The sequence below is a fragment of the Tachyglossus aculeatus genome, chromosome 15 (genome assembly GCF_015852505.1).
Source record: "Tachyglossus aculeatus isolate mTacAcu1 chromosome 15, mTacAcu1.pri, whole genome shotgun sequence".
NCBI lineage: Eukaryota > Metazoa > Chordata > Mammalia > Monotremata > Tachyglossidae > Tachyglossus > Tachyglossus aculeatus.
The window spans coordinates 7,162,751-7,185,227 of record NC_052080.1 but is presented as its reverse complement, the minus strand read 5'-3'; the positions used below and the strand labels follow the sequence as shown (position 1 = coordinate 7,185,227).

General features: G+C 43.4%; 1 protein-coding gene across 3 annotated transcripts in view; it reads left to right on the top strand.

The window, feature by feature from the left end:
* Positions 1 to 1,864: 1,864 nt before the first annotated feature.
* MOSPD2 (motile sperm domain containing 2) overlaps positions 1,865 to 22,477 on the top strand; it is a 47,331-nt gene continuing 26,718 nt past the window's right edge. The window contains exons 1-5 of one of the 3 annotated variants that reach the window (XM_038757114.1): positions 1,865 to 1,889; positions 2,104 to 2,173; positions 14,093 to 14,248; positions 17,515 to 17,601; positions 19,315 to 19,469. In XM_038757114.1, coding sequence (XP_038613042.1) covers positions 1,881 to 1,889; positions 2,104 to 2,173; positions 14,093 to 14,248; positions 17,515 to 17,601; positions 19,315 to 19,469 — 477 coding nt within the window. In that variant the 5' untranslated portion in view covers positions 1,865 to 1,880. The remainder of the gene's footprint in view (positions 1,890 to 2,103; positions 2,174 to 14,092; positions 14,249 to 17,514; positions 17,602 to 19,314; positions 19,470 to 22,477) is intronic. The other 2 variants (XM_038757113.1, XM_038757115.1) reach the window with 2 other exon arrangements.

Here is a 22,477-nt window from a genome sequence, read left to right as displayed (position 1 = left end):
TTTCACTATATCATCTGGAAATCCAAATATTGTAGGTGATGCCATTCTTTCTTTCCCAAAGTAATGATTAGTTTCCACAATCGGTCAACAGCAGATGACAAAAAAGTCCTTATAATGCTTGAATTTTCTGCTTCAAGCCCTAAAGTGAAATTGCTTTTCTACAACAGCAGTCAACCAGGACAGCTACATAAAGATACGGAAAATAACAGGACACCATGTCCAAGAGTCTAGACACTGTTGCAGCCGTAATAATAACGATAATAACAATTGTGGTATTTGTTAGACACCATTCCCTGCCCACAAGTAGCTTAGTCTAGAGGAGACAAACGTTACAGCCATGTACTTAAGTGCTGTGGGGCTGAGGGTGGGAATGAAGGTGGGTTCAGGGTTTCTCACGTCCCCTCTTCAACCTTCCTCTCATTCTCAATTTCCTTTGCACCCTCCCCCTCAGTCTCCTCTCTGTTACTCCCTGTACCTGATACTTTTTTTTTTATCCCTCTCTGGGTTCGTCACCTTGGTATTTTGAGTATTGGAGGCCTAGCAGCAAGAGCCAGGGCTTGGGAGTCAGAGGTCGTGGGTTCTAATCCCTTCTCCGTCAACTGTGTGACCTTCGGTAAGTCACTTAACTTCTCTGTGCCTGAGTTACCTCATCTGTAAAATGGGGATCGAGACTATAAACCCCACGTGGGACAACCTGATTACCTTATATCGACCCCAGCGCTTAGAACGGTGCTTGACACATAGTAAGAGCTTAACAAATACCATCATTATTATTATGGTTAAAATGCCATTATTACTATTAAACGGTTAGGCACTGTAGTAAGCGCTGGGGTGGATACCAGCAGATCGGATCAGGCACGGTCCCTGTCCCACCTGGGGCTGCCCATTTTGCAGAGGAGGGAACTGAGGCCCAGAGAAATGACTTGCCCAAGGCCACACGGCAGACAAGCGGCGGAGCAGGATTAGAACCCATGGCCATGTAGGGCAGCGCCTGCATTCGTTCTGATTATACTGACTCTCCTCCAGCGCTTAGTACAGGGCTTGGCACGAGTTAAAGGCCTAACAAATCCCACTATTAGCTTGAGTAGCCGCCCCCAAATATTGGGAAAAGCCAGGCCCATGTTCGCTTTTAATAATGATGACGACATTTATTAAGCGCTTGCCATGTACAAAGCACTGTTCTAAGCGCTAGGGAGGATACAAGGTGTTCAAGTTGTCCCACGGGGGTGGGGGGGGCTCACAGTCTTAATCCCCATTTTCCAGATGAGGGAACTGAGGCCCAGAAAAGTGAAGTCACCCAGCTGACAATTCGCGGAGCCGGGATTTGAACCTAAGCGCGGGTTTTAGCACCAAGCGCTTAGTCCAGGGCTCTGCACACAGTGAGCGCTCAATAAAGACAACTGACTGAATGAATGAATGGAAGAAGGGGACAGGAGAAGGGAAAGGAAGGGAGGGCAAAGGGTGGAACCATTAGGTTCCTCACATTTACCTTGGCCTCCTGGGCCGGCTCCCCTTCCACCAGACTCCTCTGCGAAGCGTGGCGCCGACACGGGCTCCGTGAGGCCCGCAAGATGGCCGGGCCGCCTCCCTCAGACAAGGAGGCCCATCCAAACGGCCCGCGCCGCGAAGCACGCCGGGAACCGAACGCCGAGGCTCCCCCCGTGCGCGAGGGAGGGCGGGGGGGAGAAGAGGGGCCGCGTGACCATTTTAGGCCAATCAGGAGAGGGAAATCTCGGCGTCCCGGCCTGTGATTGGACGGAGCCGTGGGGGGGGGGGCGGGTTCTGGGCGGGGCCGCTGGGGCCTCGCACGTGGGGCACGTGACCCTCCAACTCCTCCTCCCTTCTCCTCAGCCCGGCGCGGCCCCTGAGGCGAGGCCAACATGGCCGATGTGAGTGGCCCTGCCGTGCCGCCCGCGGTCGTCCCCGGTCGCCCGGGTTCTCCCCGCCTCGCCCCGCCTCCCTCACGGGCCCTTTTCCCTCCGTCGTCCCCGGGAGGGTCTGGCCGGGGGCAGCGGGAGGGACCTAGTGCCTGGCGCATAGTAAGCGCCTCACGGATGCCATTATCATCGTTATTACTAATTATTATCATTATGTCTTCCTCAGGTTTCGCCGCAGGAGAGAGCCAGGTTAGTCAGTGAGACCCGGCGGCGGTTTGAGGCGGAGTATTTGTCAGGTAGGTCCCCGCGCAAAGGCCTGTGGTTTGGGTGCTGGGCCTTGCCAAGGCCCTTCCTGACTTTCCCCCCAGGTTTTTAGGTCATGACCCCCTGCCCGGCCAGGGGCCCTGTCCAACCATTCACTCAGTCATTTATTGAGCGCTTACTGTGTATAGAGGCGGTCCCTACCCAACAACCGCCTCACAGTCTAGAAGGGGGAAGACTGTAGACAACACAATAAGTAGACAGGTGTCGATATCATCAAAATAGATCTTTCCCACACTGCTGCCAGTAGTGTGTATTGAGCGCTTACTGTGTGCAGAACACTGGACTAAGCGCTTGGAAAGTACAGTTCGGCAACAGATGGAGACAATCCCTACCCAACAACAAACTCACAGTCTCGAGGGGGCAGACAGACAACAAAACAGGTAGACAGACGTCAATATCAAAATAGATCTTTCCCAGCGCTTGGTACAGTGTTCTGTGCAGTCAGTAGTGTGTGTTGGGTGCTTACTGTATGCAGAGCACTGTGCTAAGCGCTTGAGAGAGTACAATACACTAAACAGACACATTCCCTGCCCAAAGAGTTTGCAGTTTGAAGGGGGAGGTCCCAATTCTGCCACTTGTCTGCTGTATGACCCTGGGCAAGTGACTTCACTACTCTGTGCCTGTTACCTCATCTGTAAAATGGGGATTGAGCCGTTGAACCCCACGGGGGACAACCTGAATACCTTATTTTTACCCCATCTCTTAGAACAGTGCTTGGCACATACCGTAATTAATATTACTGTTATTCCAAAACCACACACGCCCACTTTGATACTTTTTGGGGATGTGTGAGGGATTAGTAAAAAATCCAAAAAGGCAAATTTCATTCTTTGCTTCCCTAAAGTAGTGTGTTTACAGAGAGGATAGAATCAGTTAAGTGTATTGAGTGCTTATTGTATGCAGAATACTGTACCAAGCGCTTGGGTGAGTACGGTTTAGGAGAGATAGTAGGCACTTTCCCTGCCCACAACGAGTTTATAGTCTAGAGGGATATGGCCTTAATCTCATGGGTTGGTGCAATTTGGAGTTTTGTTAAGGAATACAAATGATTTGTGCTCCCTCTAAAGCAGAAGGCTTTGGTCATTTGGTTTGAGAGCCTCTCACTTTTATGGCCCTCCACCAGCTGTAGTCAGATCACTTGTTTAAGATAAACTTGACTTCCTCTTTGGTTGTTTTGGTCATTTTATGCCACCACTTCAGGACTCGGTTAACAATGGCTTCTAGGTTACATGCCTAGGAAAGTAGATTTTTCTTAATCTTCGGGTTTATTCACTCAGGTACAGCTAATTGCGCTGCTTTATTGGACCTCTGTCCCTTTATTCATCCCCCCCCTCCCAGCCCCACAACATTGATGTACATATCTGTAATTTTATTTATTCATTCAATCATATTGAGCATTTACTGTGTGTATAACACTCTAGTAAGCGCTTGGAAAGCACTATTCGGCAACAGATAGAGACAGTCCGTGGGCAGGGAATGCGTCTGTTATAGTGCACTCACACAAGCTCTCAAACACAATTGACCTACTGTGATCTGGGTGTAGTGTGTTACCTTCCGTTTTCAATGTCTTTTTTTCGTTTTTCGGGTTTTTTTTATGGCATTTATTAAGCACTTACTATGTGCAAAGCATTGTTCTAACTGCTGGGGAGGTTACAAGGTAATCAGGTTGTCCCAGGTGGGGCTCACAGTCTTAATCCCCATTTTACAGATGAGGTAACTGAGGCCCAGAGAAGTGAAGTGACTTGCCCAAAGTCACACAGCTGACACCTGTTTGACACCTGTACTGTAAATAAATTCCATCGGAACATCTACAAAGAATGTTATGTCAGTCAATGGTATTTGAGCACTTTGTGCAGATCACTGTACTAAGTCCTCGGGAAAGTACAATACTAGCAGATAAAGCTGGATGAGATTTACGGATTGTGTTTAGTCTAAAAATATTGTCTTGCTATATAGGGGCTAATATTTATATACCCAGTAACTGGATATATCATGAGATTTCAATCTATCGTGTTTATGAGGTGCTTACCATGTGCAGAGTACTGTATTAAGCACTCAGGAGAGTACAGTACAACAGATTTGGTAGACATGTTCCCTGCCAGTCTAGAGGGGAGACAGGCATAAATATAAACAAATTGTGAATACATCTAAGTGCTGTGGGGCTGAAGTTGGGATGAATAAAAAGTGTAAATCCAAGTGCAAGTACAACACAGAAGGGTGTGGGAGAACACTTGGCAATTTGGGGATTCTGTTCTCTAAATTTAGAGGTAGTCTGGACTGGCTCTTAGTTTTTCAAATGCCTACTGAGTGCATTGCTTCAACACCAAACATTGGTAGGCTTTTTTTTAAAAAAAAATGTGACTTGAAAAATAGAAATACAAAATAAAAGGTATAGCAATATTTTGACTCAGTTGTAATAACATTCTATTTACCTATGGCCTTAAAATAGGAAATGAAGCAAAATGTAGAGTTGCAATTTTAAACAAGAAATGGGTTTGTAGCTGTTCAGATATGATTATTTTGGTAGCCTTTTTGTGGGGTTTGTTTTTTGGCCTTAAATAGTAGGTGGCAAGTGCATGGAATTTGCTTCCTTTAGATTTATACAAAGTATCAGTACAGAAAATTCACAAAAAGATTGGTTAAATTCTTGCATGAGACTGATATTTGGTTAATGGAGAAGTGGGATGGTTTTACACTCTAGTTTTCTTGTTTGTGTCAGTATTTTCCTTGAGTAAACCCTCAATTCCAGGTGTGAGGACCTTAGAAAACCATTTCCCTAGACCCCTCTGACATTGCAAAAATACTGAATACCATAAATAAGTTTGAAATTCAAGTGTCATTTTTAGTTTATGCAGGAGGACCATTACTGTAATAATAGTGATATTACTTAAGTATATTAAGTGCCAAGCACTAGGCTCAGTGCCTGGGTAGATACAGGATAATCAGATCAAGCACACTTACTACCCCACAAGGCACTCAGTCTCAGAGGGTCAAAGAACAGGTATTTAATCCCCATTTTATAGATTAGGAAAGTGGTACCCAAAGAAGCTGTGACTTGTTCAAGTCGTGCAGCAAACGGGTGGCAGTGATAATTAGAATCAAGATCCTTTGAATCTCAGGCCCCAGCTTTTGTATAGTTTAAGAGGCCTAAGTCCTCATTTCCCGTATTCACCCTCCCTTCTGCGTCACCTGTGCACTTGAATCTCTACCCTTTATGCACTTGATATTCATTCCAGCCTTACAGAACTTGGGAATGTATCCTTATACTCTGCCACTTTACCTGTTAGTAATTTATTTTAATGTGCCTCTCTCCTTCTAGACTCTAAGCTCCTCTTAGGTAGGGATCATATCGACCACATGTATTGTACTCTCCCAGGCCCTTGGAACAGTGCTCTCTGCACACATTGAGCACTCAGTAAATACCAGTAATGGACTGTAAATTGGTTTTCATTGAATCACGCCCAGTTGGGCCTCAGCCATTAAAAACATCTGGGAGAGATGTAATATGGGGCTATACTAGGCCTTTGGAGATGAAGGTTAATTGCGCTCTTGATGGTTAATGGCAAGGGATTCTTTGCTTGCTCTTCTCATTCATTCAGTTGTATTTACTGAGCGCTTATTGTGCAGAGCACTGTACTAAGCACTTGGGAGAGTGCAAATTGGCAACATATAGAGACGGAGGATCCAATAGGGTTGAGTCAGCAACATATAGAGATGGTCCCTATTTTCCTCTTCACCTTTTCTAGATGTAATGGAGGCTGCTTCCTGAACACCAGGTTTTTCTCTACCCACAGTGACATGGGGAATTTTTTGAAAAATAACTTCCTGATATTGCCGGCCAGGAAGAGAGCCACCCCCAAAGCTAACAATTTAGAAATGTCCCTGGTGTACTTAGAAACTAAGTCCCTTTTCCTGCATCCCTGCCCTTCGCATTGCAGCATTCCCAAGGAGAGTCCTGGCATAGTCCTTGAGGAAGCTTATATTCTTGAGCAACTAACTGCATGCAACATAACCTAGTTATTAGTAATAAATTGCATTATTTTGGAATTTGCAATAATTCAGGTGGGTTTTTTCTGTGTAGTATATATAAGCAGATAAGCATGGACCCCTGAGTTCAAGGGATTATGTGTAGTCCTCATACATCATTTTTTCCTCAATGCATAGTATTGTGCCTTGCACACATAATAAGCCAGTTAGCTATTATCATTTACTACTATCAGGCAGAGAGAATGGCTGCTATTGGAAAACAGGTAGGCAGGCACAAGAGGAGAACTACAAAGAATTGTGAAAGGAAAGAAGGGATTGTTAGAGAAACCAGAGAGAACAAGAAGAGCATAGCTCTGACTGGCTGGAGTTCTTATGCTTAAATCAGTGCCAAGCTTCATCTGGGGAGGGAGTGAGCAAGGGTTGAGAGATTTGTGTATAGAGACGAGCACTCAAATACCATTGTTTTCTTAATTCTGCAATTCAGAAGTTTTTGCTAACTATGGTATTAAGTTCTTACTTTGTGCTAGGTGCTGGATTGGATTCCTTATTATGAATAATAATAATAATGATATTTGTTAAGTACCTACTATGCACCAGGCACCATTCTGAGCACTGGGGTAGATACAAAGTAGTCAGGTTGTCCTACTTCGGGGTTCATAGTCTTCAACCCATTTTACAGATGAGGTATCTGAAGCACAATGAAATGACTTGCTGAGCATCACACAGCAGACAATTGGTGGAGTTAGGACTAGAACCCACAACCTCTGACTCCCTGGCCTGGGCTCTTGTCACTAGGCTATGCTGCCTCTTTAGAATGTGAGCCTCATGTGGGACAGGGACTGCATCTGATTTGAATGATTTGTATTTATCCCAAGCCTTAAACAGTGTTTGATACGTAGTAAGCACTTAACAAATACACAAAAAAAAGAGAGAAAAGAAAAAGAATGTGGAACATGGTTATTACCTACAAGGGGCTCCCAATCTAGGAGTAGGAGTAACTAGGGAACTTGTTCCCATTTTATAGATGAGGAAGCTGAGGCATAGCAGTTAAGTGACTAAGTCATGGACATTCAGCAGAGCTGGGGCTAAAGTACCACTTCTTTGGACTCAATGTCCCATACTCTGTATACTTCTCTTTAGTCTGTATTAGAGTAGTTTTAGAGTGTTGTTTATGTGTAAATGCTGTATATGTATAAAAACTTCTCTAGATAGTTGTGAGCCCCCTGTTTATACCAACCAGGATCTCCCTAGACTGGGGGAGCCTCAGTGACACATAGTAGAGTTCTAACCACACTTCTGATCGCCAAGGTTAACGTGTAAAGTTTTTTACTTATTTTTACCAACGTGCAAGGGAAGGATACATACACATTCTCACTCACTCCACCAAGGGTTCAGTAGCAGTCTGGAGTCAAAGGAGCTCATTCTGCCAGTGCTTCTTCTCTCTGCTTCCAAGTGCAGCTGTCCTGCTGCTCCATTGCTTGTTTCTCTCTGGATTTCAGCTTGCCTCTGTGCTTTGAAGCAAACTCCTTTAATCTGCCTTAAGGCATCGCAGCTGTATCTCTACGCAGCAGTCATTGGTTGGTCCAGATCCATTATTGGGTAGAACAGGGAGAGAAAGCCATGCCTCCCTCCATGCTCCACCCCCCACAGGCCCTCAATCACCTGCCTCAGGTAGAGCCCATTTAGTGCTTTCACCAATCTCGTCCTTGTTGTTGTTCACAGGATCACAAACAGTCACTAATAAGGCAGCTTGTGGTGGGCTCATCACAGATATCTCTATAAACACTCATAGCGTATGTTGCGGATAGACATCTACATATGTACATGTATATGTATTGGTTGAAACAGAAGCAAGGGGATCTAGTGGAAAGAGCAGGGGCCTATAGGTCAGACAGCCCGAGTTCTAATGCCTACTTTACACTGCTGTGTGACCTTGGGCAAGTCACTTAACTTCTTTGTGCCTCAGTAACCTCATATGTAAAATGGGGGTTGACCGTGAGCCTCATGTGCGACATGGACTGTGTCCAATCTGATTATCTTGTATCCACTGGAGCACGTAGCCTGGCACATAGTAAGCACCTGGGACAACCTGGTAACCTTGCATCTCCCCCAGCACTTAGAACAGTGCTCGGCACATAAGAAGCGCTTAACAAATACCATCATCATCAGCATGATCATCACTTATTAGATACCATTTTTTTAAAAAAGTTCTAAAAGGAAACAGATCTCAATCAATAGTTCATTGACCCCACCTCAGATCATTTTAGACACACTTTTCTTCCTGAATCTTACCATAGGGCTAGTAATACGTTTTTTCACAATGTCCAGTCTAATCTTTTGAAACAGAGATCTACATTTCCTAACACCCATTTATTGTCGTTGAATTAAAAGCTAAACACATTCTTATCATGGCTGTTGGGAGAGTTGTCACAGTTGAGTACTGTTATGGTTTTTTTCTACCTTTAATGACATTTATACTCAAGGTTTTTCTCCATTAATAGGCTTCCATAATAGAATTGACGAGTGTGATCATTCTGTCATATTTATTAAGAGCTTACTGGGTGCAGAGCACTTTACTAAGCTCTTGGAAGAGTACAGTAGAATAGACACATTCCCTGCCCACATTGAGCATACAGTTTACAGGGGAGACATAATTAATATAAATAAATTACAGATATGTACATAAGTGCCCTGGGTCTGGAAAAAAGGATGAATGAAGGGGACAAGCCAGGGTGATGCGGAAGGGAGTGGAAGAAAAGGAAAAGAGGGTTTATTCAGGGAGGGCCTCTTGGAGGAAATGTGCCTTCAGAAAGTCTATTAAGCCTGAGGAGAATAATTAACGGATATGAAGAGGAAGGGCATTCCAGGCCAGAGAGACAGAACATGGGCGAGAGATTGGCGATGAGATAGATGGCATTAGAGGAGCAAAATGTGTGGACTGGCTTGTTTTAGGAGAGTAGCGAGCTGACTGAGTGCTTTAAAACCAATGGTAAGGGAGTTTCTGTTTGATGCAGAGGTGGATGGGCAACCACTGGAGGTTCTCGAGGAGTGTAGAAAAATGATCCAGGCAGCAGAGTGAAGTATGGACTGGAGTGTGCTGGAAATCGAAACTAAATCAGCCTGTTTCAAGCAGCTTTCCACATTGAGTATTTTTTTTTTCCCCTTCAGCTCTGTGGTAAATAGACTAAACCCCTGAGTTCAGTTTTTGTATTATCTGCACAAGATGCTTTCTAAAGTGCCATAAAGTGGCCTTCCATAGAGCAGGGTCTCTAGAAGCTTTACCCTGATGTCGATTTAAAGCTATTAAGGATAAAAAACAGAAAAACTACTTAGTGCATTACCATACGATTGTTCATTTAAATGTATGTTGAAGATGTTTTTGTAATTTGCACATCTTGTACTGACTTCATAAGTTTTTGAAGCTCATTATAATTAATGATATGGCTGATATGAGCAAATCAATGTTACATGGGGAATCTTAATAATAATAATAATTATGGTATTTGTTGAGCGCTTACTATGTGCCAAACACTGTTCTAAGTGCTGGGATAAATACAAGGTAATCAGGTTGTCCCACGCGAGGCTCACACTCTTAATCCCCATTTTACAGATGAGGTAACTGAAGCAAGGACAAGTTAAATGGCTTGCCCAAGGTCACACAGCAGGCAAGTGGTGGAGCCGGGATTGAAATGCACGTCCTCTGACTCCCAAGCCTGTGCTCTTGCCACTGAGCGATGCTGCTTCTCTACTTTCCTCTCCCAGGTTGCCTGGCCTGGGCTCAAGGTTAAGCTATGAGTAACGCTCTACCACACATGTAACCTCCTATCCCTCTCTGCTACACATGTGCTCCAGCATAGCGTGTCCTCAGCAGTAAGGCCAACCCCCTGAGTAGAGTCCAGACCTCTGTCCAGGCTAGGGTCAGTACTGAAGTCAGAGTGGGCTGGCAATTTTTCAGTCTGTTCAGGCCACTCAGGTCCCACCTGTATGTTTAAATGTGTAATCCACTTTTCTTATTTATTTATTTACCTGTGCCAGTCCTGGAAGCAATGACTAGGCTGTTTACCCTGAATTTATCTGCTTGGCCCCAAGTTGAATTGCCTTCCCCAGGGCTGTTGGCAGCTGGGAGGAGTCCAGAGGTTATACGAGGTGATAAGGCCAGAGCTCCACTCCCCGGCTTCATTCATTCACTATTCAAAGGGGCCATTGAGGATGGGCCCGGCAGAGAGCGAGGCGGCCTCCCTCATCTCACATGGTGCCTGTGACCGACAAAGGCTCTGTATCCTGTTTAGATGAATCTGATCAGAGATACTGAGGGTGTTTTCATTGGAATGATCAGGGGATTAAACTCTTTAGGAAAAGGGACTTTGTACTGAGCTGCCTTCTCCGGCAATACAATAATGGAAAAATCTCAGCTGCTCCTAACCATAGTATGAACCTGTGGAGCTGTGTGGCCATGGGGGCAGTTAAATCCAGGCATAGTGAAAACCTTATATTGCTATTCTAATTGTTTGGAACTTCTTTTTTTAACCCAGACAACATGCTTGGCAGGCTGAAGCTACAGCCCTGCCTACATACTTTGCTCCTCCAGTGCCAACTTATTGTACCTCAGTTTTGTTTATTTCCCCTCCAACCACTCCTCCCTCTGGCCTAGAACTCCCTCCTACTCCATATGTAACCGTGCTTTTTCCCTATGCCCTCACCCTTCTGCATCGCCTGTGTACTTGAAACTGTACTCTTTAAGCACTTTGTACATTCCTCACCCTGAGCCCCACAACACTTATACCATATCCAGAATTTATTTATATTAATGTTTGTCTCTCCCTCTAAACTGTGAGTTCCTTGTGGTCAGGTCAGGGAAGGTGTCTACCAAATCAGTTATAATGTACTGTCTTAAGTGCTTGGTACAGTGCTCTGTGCAGGGTAAGCACTCAATAAATACTGTTCATTGATTTTCTATTTTGAAGAAATTCAATCTTATCCAAAATCTGGCAGGAGGGAGGAGGTGGGGTGGTATAAAGTATGGAGAAAACTTGAAGACAAGTTTTTCTTGTCATTCAATCAGTGGTATTTGAGCTTTTACTGGGCTCAGAGCACTGTTCTAAGCACTTGCTCTTGGATTATTCAAGAGTTGTTAATATGCTATTACTACTCTGTTTCACTGTCAGTAAACAGGAGGGAGAGTAAGAGAAGGACCCCACATTTCCTCTGGAAACACCTACTCTGATGTTTTAGCCTTGTGAACTTTATCACTGTTGACCCACAAAACTGCTGGTTTAGATGGAGACACAGTGACAAGTAAGAAAACAAAACTCTTTAGAAGAGTAAGGAAATCTTTATGTCCCTACCTATTTACTTTCTTCATCATTCTTTCATTCATTCAGTCGTATTTATTGAGTGCTTACTGTGTGCAGAGCACTGTACTAAGAACTTGGGAAGTACAAGTTGGCAACATATAGAGACTGTCCCTACCCATCAGCAGGCTCACAGTCTAGAAGGGGGAGACAGACAACAAAATAAAACATATTAACAAAATAAAATAAATAGAATAAATAAGTACAAGTAAAATAAATAGAGTAATAAATATGTACAAACATATATACATATATACAGGTGCTGTGGGGAGGGGAAGGAGGTAAGACGGGAGGGATGGGGGGGAGGGGGAGAGGAAGCAATTCCCTTGCTCCCAACTGCCATTCCCATTCCTCACCTTCCCCACTCAGCTTTTTCCCTCCCTCTCCCCCACTAAGACCACTCTCCCTCACCCCCTACCAAGGATCCCTCTGTACCAGCACCAGTCCGCCACTCCTCCCTCCCAGCCCCCTCCCTCCTCTTCTCCCCGCCCCCACCCCATCCCAGTTCTTCTTTCCCATCGCCTTCCCTCTTCCCACTCTCCCCGCCTAGGCCCCCGCCAACTCATCCCAATCCAAACCCTCCCTACCCCTCGCACCCTTCCCCCTCCCTCCCCTCCCTCGACAGCTGCTGCCGAGTGTGGCCTCTGGAACCCCCACTCCATTTTAAGTAAGATTCCTTTCATCCTGGACCTATTCCTTTCCAGCTGTCTACTCCTCCTCACCCTAACTGAAACATGGTTGTCTCCGGACGACACGGTCTCTTCTGCTGCTCTCTCCAGTGGAGGCCTCTTCTTCTCCCACTCCCCCAGACTCACCGGAAAAGGAGGAGGTGTCGGTTTCCTTCTCGCCCCCCAATGTCGCTTTCGCACTATCCCTCCTCCCCCTTCCCTTTCCTTCCCTTCCTTTGAAGCCTACATTATTTGCCTCTACCACCCCCTCCAGATTCTTGTAGCCGTCATCTACCGCCCCCCCGACCCCACCTCCAACTTCTTTAATGATTTTGACCCCCTTCCTCACCTTCCTTCTCTCCTTTTCCATGCCCACTCTGATCCTCGGAGACTTCAACATCCACGTGGATATCCCTGATGACTCCTCTGCCGCCCGCCTTTTATCTCTCCTCGACGCTGCCAACCTCTTGCTCCACCCCACCTCACCCACTCACCAACTTGGTCACACCCTCGACGTCATCATCTCCTATCCCTGCCCTGTGTCCACCCTCACCAACTCTGAAATCCCTCTCTCCGATCATAATCTTCTCACCTGCCTCCTCACTCACACAGGTCACACAGCAGCTAAATGGCAGAGTGGGATTCGAACTCAGATCCTCTGACTCCCAAGTCCGTGTTCTTTCTGCTAGGCTGCACTGCTTTTACTTAAGTTTCCTTATCTGGAAGGTAGGGATAAAAATGCTTGCTTTCCCTGCCTCTTAGATTGTGAACCCCAAATAGGACAAGGGGGTACCCCTTCTGATTACCGTGAATCAATCACTACCAAAACTGAGATTGCCAATTAGGGTGTGGGGGAGGGCGGGGGGTGTCAACATTGGGGCTGGCCTACAGGAAGAAGAGAAGATAGCACTTCCCTGGAATCTCACCCTCCGAGGCTCCTCCCTGCCTCCCCAGCCCACTGAAATGATAATGAAATAAACTCTCTCCCCCACTCATAACAAGAGCCCAGGTACAGTGAAGTGATTGCTTTATTATGTGTAATGCATTAATTACAGTGGATCCATGTAATCATGGATTAGAATGACTTAATGAAGTGTTGAATCTGATCAGGCTCTCAAAAGCACTTCCACCTAATGCTGATCTAAGGAACTTGTCATTTTATCTTTCTGCCTCCTTCCCTCTCCGCCTGGCCCCCAGTTCTCTAGGAAAGTCCATTTTTAAGCCACAGAAAGAAAGAAGCCCTTGTTAAAGTTATAATTACTTCTGGCACCTAGTAAGCACTTAACAAATGCCATCATTATTATTTTAAAAGTCACCTGAGAGGTGGTCAACAAATGATAATTATCATATGGGTCTTTGAGTTGAAGGATGGCTCTGCTGTTGTGTAACTATATTTTGAAGAGGGAAGATGATGGTATTTTTAAAATGTGCCAAATACTCCTAAGCTCTGGGGTTGATATTCAAGATAATCAGATCAGGTATAGTTCCTGTTCCACCTGGGTTCTCCTTCTAAGAGGGAGGAAGGAAAAATGATTTTATCCCTAATTTACAGATGAGGAAATTGAGGCCCAGAGAGGGTAAGTAATGTGTCCAAAGTCACCCAGCAGGCAAGTGATGGAGGCACAGCTAGAAGCCAGACCGTCTATCTCCCTGTCCAGTGCTCTTTCTACGTAATTGATGCTGTTTCCCACCTGTTTCACATACACTGCCAACATTTAACAAATATGACTGATCTTTCCTTAAATGTGTATTACATTTTCATCAGAAGCCAGTTTAAGATCAACCATCAGGGCCTGTTTGTCTTAAACACTAGTATGTCTGTAAATTTGTTCAATGTGTTCAATATGTTGTTTACAAAATTTTAAATGTCTATTTTGGTTCCTAGATAAGCCTGATAAGTATGATCTCCGAGATGTTGAAAAATTACAACAAGATGATTCCTGGGTCGAAAGTTACTTAATTTGGAGACACAATGTTGTGGATGATACATTGAAAATGATTGATGAAAGTTTTCAGTGGAGGAAAGAATTCATGATCAATGGTAAGTTATTCAGACATAATTGATTTACTCTTTATTAAGGTGTAATTTTTTGAAATGCATCTGGGTTGAAATTCAAGGTGGGAAAGAAGAGTACTTGGGAAGGTCTTATTAATTAAACTAGATAAATTTAAATCTGAGGATCCTAATGATTTGCAACCTAGGTTACTCAGAGAATTGTCAGATGTTGTCATTGTACTAGCAACTGTTTTTGATCATTTAAGGGAGGTTCTGAGCCTGGGGTACAGGGAAGGAAAGCCAAAGTCTAGAAAATTAGCACACCTCCCCTCTTAAAATGAGGTGGCCTGGGAAATTCCAAGTTGCAGCTTAACTTCTGAAGCCAGAAGAGTGTTGCGGATGGGAGGAATCAAATTAATTTGAAGAAAACAGAGTTTGGAAAAGACGCTGCATGACTGTACCAGGAACTACAAACTTGTGTAACAAATATAATCACCTATGACCTTGGTAAACCTGTGGTATATCATGAGGAACAATAAGCATAAACTGTCCTGATTTTCATTGCCCTACAAAGCCCGTTGTTGGATAGGGACCGTCTATATATTGCCGACTTGTACTTCCCAAGCGCTTAGTACAGTGCTCTGCACACAGTAAGTGCTCAATAAATACGATTGAATGAATAACATACTCATTTTGCAAAAATGTGTGGTTTAGACTATACAGCAGTAACAAAATGCAGCCACAATAGGCTCAGGAAAAAAACAGCATGATCACTGATGGGTGTGCATACCTTGGTAGATTTGGACCCTGGTAGACATGGTCTCTCATGATGGTCAGTCCTGTGATGTCTCAGGTTTTCATCTTTTATCTGGTTGAGAGGAGAAAGTACGATCACCAAGTTTAGTGTCATTGGCAAACTCAGAGAAAAATATTTATTTTGAGATGTTTGTGCTTTGGATTTTTTTTTTAAGGTTCAGGATCACAATTAGTCACAATCAATTCCGGAAAACACAACTTGACTACTAGAATTTGATTGCCTTGAAGTTGCAGCCCTCAGGAAGAGTTGTCTGAATCTATCTATTGCATCTGCCATTGTAGAGTGGAAAAGGGAACTAATTTTCTTTAGATTTTTCTTTGTAGTCATCAAAGTTTCCTGGGAGTAAAAATCTTTCCAAATTACTTGCTGTTTTCCACATGCTAAACTGATTCCAACTTGGTCTAGCTTGTATCCTGTAATACTTCTTCAGTTTGTTCAGCAACAAAGTTTATGTTCTGTTGCCTTTTTGCACAGTCAATCTTTTATTGGCTATGAATGCCCTTTCCTTAAAATGATTAGTAATAATGTTTTATTTAGTACCTACTGCAGGCAGAGGACTGGGAAAAAAAATGCAGGGGCAAGTTACGCAGTCCCTGGCCCTCCAGTTCACTCAGTGTAAGAACGAGATAGCAATGGGTTGGGTGACGGACAAAATAGGAAGGTGAAATCATATAAATAAGTCAACAGCACAAAAGATAAAGTTCAGAGTTCAACAAGTCTGATGATAAAGGTAGGGGTCCTCAGGGTTTAACCACCCAGATATTCAAGAGACCTGTCACAATCAGAAGCCCTGACATTTTTAAGTCTGTATTGCTAAACCCTACAGCCCAGCACGCACAGGACATATCTGAAAGTGAGCCCTGGGTTAGGATTGTACAAGCATCTGAGATCTTACGGATGTTTTATTTTTCTTAATGGTATTTGTTAAAGCACTTCCTCTGTGTCAGGCACTTTGCCAGGTGCTGGGGTAGATACCAGTTAATCAAGTTGTACGCAGCCAGTGTCCCAAGTGGGGCTCACAGTCTTAATCTCCATATTACAGATGAGGTAACTGAGGCACAGAGAAGTTAAGGGGCTTGCCAAGGTTCACACAGTAGACAACTGGTGGTGGTTCTATAGGTAGGTGTGATCATTACCTGTAGGTATGAAACTCAAATCATGGGATTTTTGGAAAAAAAAATTTTCATTTAAAAATTTTAGGAGAGATTTTATTACCAAAATAAAATGCTAAAAATCATATTTACTAAGCTTGTTTTTACTCAGAAACTTCATTTGTACCCCTCCCCGCAAAAAGCCCCATAAGCAGTGATGTATAAGTTTAGCTTTGGTTGCATGAAATCCCCCACAGAAAGGTCTTCGAATTTCTTTAGAGGAAGTTTTTGTTGTTGGTATTCCCCTAGCTCAGTTAGCCATTAAAAGTTAGCAAAGCATTGTATTTAAATAATGTAGAAACAAAAATATGAATTTTCCTTGAGTGGGAAAAGATTACTGGTGGTTTTCATTATCTTCTAAACCATCTTTTTTTTTTTTTTACCTTCAGTGGAAGGATTGTGTGTCTTTAGTGTAAGTTCAAAAGTAATATATTCTAAAATCCAACAACATGATTTGAGTGGTTTTTGGAAAACATTGTGTTATTTAGGGTTTTTATATAAGCCAGTAAATCATTGGTAATTAAGGTATTGAAGTTTCAGGTTTTTAAAGAAATTATTTGACAAGAATGAAGGAGTACGTATTTAAAATGGACAAATTATATGTAGGGTGCCTGCTTTTCTATTCTGCTTTTGTTTATGGGTCCATATCTCAGAGGGTGGGTTTCTCAGTGCCTATAGTGATTCCAGTGACACCTTCCTGATTTCTACTTCTCACTCCATCTCTGAATCTCCACAAGAGGGACAGGAAATAGTCTTGTACACGTCCCTCTACAATTTCCTGCAATTTTAGGCTGCTGCTCAGCAATGCATAAGCAATTCAGCTAACTGGTGCCTGGATGCAGAGTGAACATTTGCTACTGAAATTAAAATTTTCTTTTCTTTCAAGGGCTCTGGACAAAGAGAAGGTGGACTTTAAAAGAGGGCCCATGCTCCTAACAAGTGTGTGCATGTTGACAATCAATCAAATAATATTACGTGCTTTTACTGTGTGTTGGGCATGTAATGAGAGCGTACAGTATAATTGAAAAACATGATCCTTGCCTTCAAGGAGTCTACAGTCTAGAGTTGGTAGACACAATCCCTGCTCTTTAAAGAGCTTACAGAATACGGAGATGATGGGGGAATTGGCGGAGGGATGCTAGTGTGTTGGTTTAATATGAATTTATAAAGCAGTATTTCAAGGAGTGTCTAGAAACTGTACTGATGTGGTTTTAGTGCACTCTTCTCCAAAGTTTTCCTGAAACTAAATCTTCCTTAGAAATGTTTTTATAAATTGAGCCCTTAACGTTTCTACTATTAATCAACATTTTAATTTGATTAAAAAATAACATTTCACTTTTCAGACATGAGTGAATCCACTCTTCCCAAATGGGTCTTTGAAACTGGTGCTGTGTATCTCCATGGCTATGACAAGGAGGGTAACAAGCTGTGTAAGTAAAATTGTAGCCTGTATTTTTTTGGTTTTTTGAACATCCGATGACTTTTGTTGACCCCGTATGTGCATATGATACCTCTGGGAAAGCTGAAGATTTTAAGAAAAACAGAGTTAGAAAGTGTGAGGGTGTAGTATGACTAACAATAATCTTAAATTCTAAAGCGACATTCCTTCCCCGGATGCTAAGTAAATGAAAGGGCCTCCCTGCCAAGGTTAGCTTAAGTCATTGCTATTGCTGCCACCCCCAGTATGGAGCTGTTGTTCATGAGCTGAACCACTCAGTTGCACAATGCTATTAGAATGGGCCACAGAGGAAAACAAAGCATCTCATTATAACCTTGCCAAAGGAATTTAATTAAGCAGGGTATTACTCTTTTTGTTTTTAATTTAGGCAAGACATGGAAATTGGGCCCAGGGCTTTGGGGTACAGCCACACAATCTTTCTGACTAAATATTGTTGGCAATTTGGAATCTTAGCACCTCAGATGTTTACTTATGTATCGTCTCCTCTTTCCCTTTGCTCCCCACCTTTTTATGCTGCCGGAGCAGGAGCAGAAACAGCAAACAACTTCTGCTTTTACCCCCAGTAAAAGTAGTGTGTGCTTGCACATGCATGTGCGTTTTCTCTCTCTCTCTCTCTCTCTCTCTCTCTCTCTCTCTCTCTCTCTCTCTCTCTCTCTCTCTCTCTCTCTCTCTCTCTCTCTCTCTCTCTCTCTCTCTCTCTCTCTCCCTCCCTCCCTCCCTCCCTCCCTCTCTCCTCTCTCTCTTTCCTCTCTCTCCTCTCTCTCCTCTCTCATCCCACCCTGTTCTCCCCTCCCACCCTCCCGTTAGTCTTGGCCAGATTCTGAGCCGAGGAAGGACATCTTTTCATCTGAGCGTTCTAATTGACCAAGGAGTGGGCTTCAGTGCAGAAAGTTCATGGCCTCGCTATCTTAAATTCTAGTACAGAGGACAGCTCTAGTAGATCAAGTGATGCCTTAAATGGCTCAGAGCTTTCATTTATTATTTAGAAGGAATTGCCACCAATACGTACCCCTAGGGTTAGTTCACAAAAGGGGAAAATATTGGCCAAATCCAGCACTACTTAGCCTAGATTATTGGTTCAGACACAGAGTGTCTATAGTTGCCTGGTTCTTGTTTCCAGTAAAATCCTTAGTAAAAAGAAACCAAAGAAGTAAGGGATTTTAGGGCTCGATTCAGGTTTCTGACAGAAAGAATTTAGAATAGTTCCAGTTAGTGACTAGAGACATGCTATTGACTTCAAATACTCATCTCCCCAGAAAAGAAAATCCTTGACAATTTCAATCTTTTAGTTTAAAGGGATTAATTATGTGAGTGTGAGAGAATCAGTTCTTTGGCTTTTAGTTCTTTGGTTAGGCCAAGTGTTAAATTTGTGTCAAAAATAAACACTTTACCCAAGCAATTACTTTTATTGTACTTGGACAAAATGTTTATTTCAGTAAATATAAATTGATGACTTAACTGTAGTGGATCATTTTTGTTATCACTAATTTTCCTGGGGAAAATATCCGTTTTCACACTTCTTGCTGTTCTCTTGCATTAGAAAGTGATTCCTCATTTCACAATTAGAATGAAGAAAGAGGAAACATGGAAAAACAGTTGAGACGCATGACTTGGGCTACATAATATGAAGGCAGCTATTCACTGTTCAGTTTCTAAAGTGTTTTCTTTTTTGTTTTTGTCACAGTCTGGTTCAGGGTGAAATTCCATATAAAAGATAATAAAACACTTCTGGACAAAAAGAAGCTTATAGCCTTCTGGTTAGAGCGGTACGCCAGAAGGGAGCCTGGAAAGCCCCTAACAGTGATGTTCGACATGGCAGAAACCGGACTAAGTAACATAGTAAGCATTTCAAGGCAATTCCCATTTTGATTTTCATTCTATTTATGATTTGTAGGGTTTCTGTGGAATTATACCAGAGTAATCCAGTAAAACACTCTTAATATAAGAGTGCTTTCATTTCTTCTGTCATGAAGGATTTTAATGATGCATGAAAAGCAGCATGACCTATTGGAAAGGGCATAGGCCTGGGAGTCGGAAGACCTGGGTTCTTATCCTAGCTCTGCCAATTGCTTACTGTGTGACCTCGGGCAAGCCACTTCACTTCTCTGTGCCTGTTTCCTCAACTGAGAAATGGGGATTAAATTCCTTTTCTCTCTCTCCTACCTAGATGGTGAGCCCCATGTGGGAGAGGGACTGTGTCCAACCTGATTAACTTGTATCTACCCCAGTGCTTAGAACAGTGTTTGACACATAGTAAATGCTTAATGAAGGTTAAACAAACATGTTACTTTGGGCATTTTTTTGCTGAACTGCCATTCTGTTCCTTTTAATTACACTTTGACATTTCAGTGTAGGCCCCCTATGCAATAGTTACAAGCTGGAATTTTGCAGGTGTCCGTCCCTGTGACTCCTGGAAAGACAGGGATAATAAGGACTCTGAATGCAGCGTATTTATTCCAGAAGATTTTTACTTTGCTCCTAGTTATTTCACACACCTTATTAATAGTCTCTAGGCTCTTGGAATCCTTTCCCAGGACAGTGGGCCATCAGTTTGCTGCTTCTTAAATGAATTTTTTTTAAACTCCTAATCCCTTTTAGAGCCAAAGTTTCTTTCACAGAAAGTGTCTTTTAATATTTTCCCTTTCCTCATGTGTTAAATTAGGTTTTAGAGGTGAAAACACTCATTTTGATATCCAACTCATTAATCTCATTAACGCAAAGTCTCCCTTGTAGTAATTTAGGCACATTAGCTCTTAAATTCCTGAGGAGACTCTGGAGAACATCGTGGTATAAGTGAGCTAATCCCCTCTCACATGATCCTTTAATGTTTACTTGTATTTCCCCTTGAATATAACCTCCTTGAGGGCAGGAGCCCCATTCCATACTACTTTTAGTAGGAGCCTTTCCCCCACCCAAGCCCTCATTGTGGGCAGGGAATGTGCTCACGTGCCGAGCACTGTACTAAGCACAGATCCTCTGGCTCCCAGTCCAGGACTTATTTCCACTAGGTCACGCTGCTAATTGCGAATCACTAAGCCTCCTGACCAGGACCAGCAGGCTGGTAGCCCTCCCAGAATGAGGAATCCACACAGAAACGCAATCCTACTTACTGTTCCTGTTCTCCTGAGGTTCTGTTTGCCAAGTTCCCCACAGCATAAAGGCAGAGCTGTGGGACTCTGCCCATATGTTAGATCATCTTTCTGTTCCATGGAAGCTGCACCTGAGAGATTACAAAAGTTACAAAAGTTAGGACATGAACGTGCGTCTAAAGGAAAATCGTAATGCAGTGACACACACTGCCTATAGAGAAGCAGCAAGGCCCAGCGGCTATTAGTACAGTGCTTTGCACACAGTAAGCACTCCATAAATACAATTGTATTGAATTGGATAGGGCATAGGCCTGGGAGTCAGAAGGAGCTGGGTTCTAATCCCCACTCTACCACGTGCCTGGTGTGTGACCTTGGGTGAGTCACTTCACTTCCTCTGTGCCTCAGTTCCCTCATCTGTAAAATCGGGATTGAGACTTTGAGACTTATATGGAAAAGCGACTGTGTCTAATCCGATTATCTTGTATCTACCTCAGCACTTAGTACAGTGCTTGGTGTGTAGTAACCACTTAACAAATCACTATTAACAAATGCTATTATTATTGTTATTACAGATGATCAGTGCAGTACAGGAGAGAGTGGATGGGGTTACAGGGTAGACTAGATTATGGGTCATGTATTCCTCCCCCACCAACCTCATGCAGGCTCTCCCTCCCCTCTGTGGCTCCAGCTGCTGCTCTTTGACCAAATACAAGTCAGAGCGTCGGCAACCCAACACAGCTCTGCTGTTCCCCGTCAAGAAGCACTGTGGGCTAGTTGAAAGAGCACAGGCCTGGGAGTGAGAGGCCCTGGGTTTGAATCCCAGCCATGCCACTTGCCTGCTGGGTGACTTCGGACAAGTCACTTAACTCTTCTCTGTTTCCGTAACCTCAATTATAAAATGGGGATTAAATAACTGTTCTCTCACTGTCAGTCCCAGCCCACGTCAAACAGCAAGCCTTTGACAACTACCACAGTTACTATTATTATTGTTATTATTATGCATCTCCTTTGAGGAGGGGGGCTCGAGAGAGAAATCCCTGTCACACTCATTTTCCAGAGCCTTGCCAGGGACCCGAGGAACAGTTAGCCTAGTCAGCGGCTGTTGTTTCCTAGGAGTCATCATATAGACTTGAGTTTGCAGTGGGCGGATGTGTTTGCTGCTCTTCTGCCACAGCCTAAGGAAAAGAGGAGGAAAAAACAAAGAAGAGAAGGCGACAAGGCATCAAGTCACTTCAACCTGTTCTGTTAGGAAAGAAAAGCAGAAAAAGATGAGCTGCCAGTGATTGAAAGAGCAAAGTCAATCAATAGTGCTTATTAAGCATTTATCCTGTTCAGAGCACTGTACTGAGTGCTTGGGAGAATACAGAAGACATGATCTCTGCCTTCAGGAAGCTCAGAGAAACGTGCTGACTGACTGGGTTGGGGCTGGCATTTTTCTTCCCATGGAAACAAGTCAACAGGAAATTAGTTTCCTATTTTGCTTTAATAATTATGGTATTAAGTTAACTATTTGTCAAACACTATTGTAAGTGCTGGGTTAGAGTCAAGTTGTCAGACCCAATCCCCATTCAATATGTTTTGCTTCTGTTTTAAACCATAAAAATCAGAAATTGAGTTGGGAGAGCATTTTTTTTCCACCTAAATGGAAATCCTTGTGATTAAGTAATCAGGTGAAATAGGTATGCTATCAAAAACAAAGCAACTTCACAAGCTTTGAGCATTTTTTTTAAATGCATTTCCACCATCTTTTAAAGTACC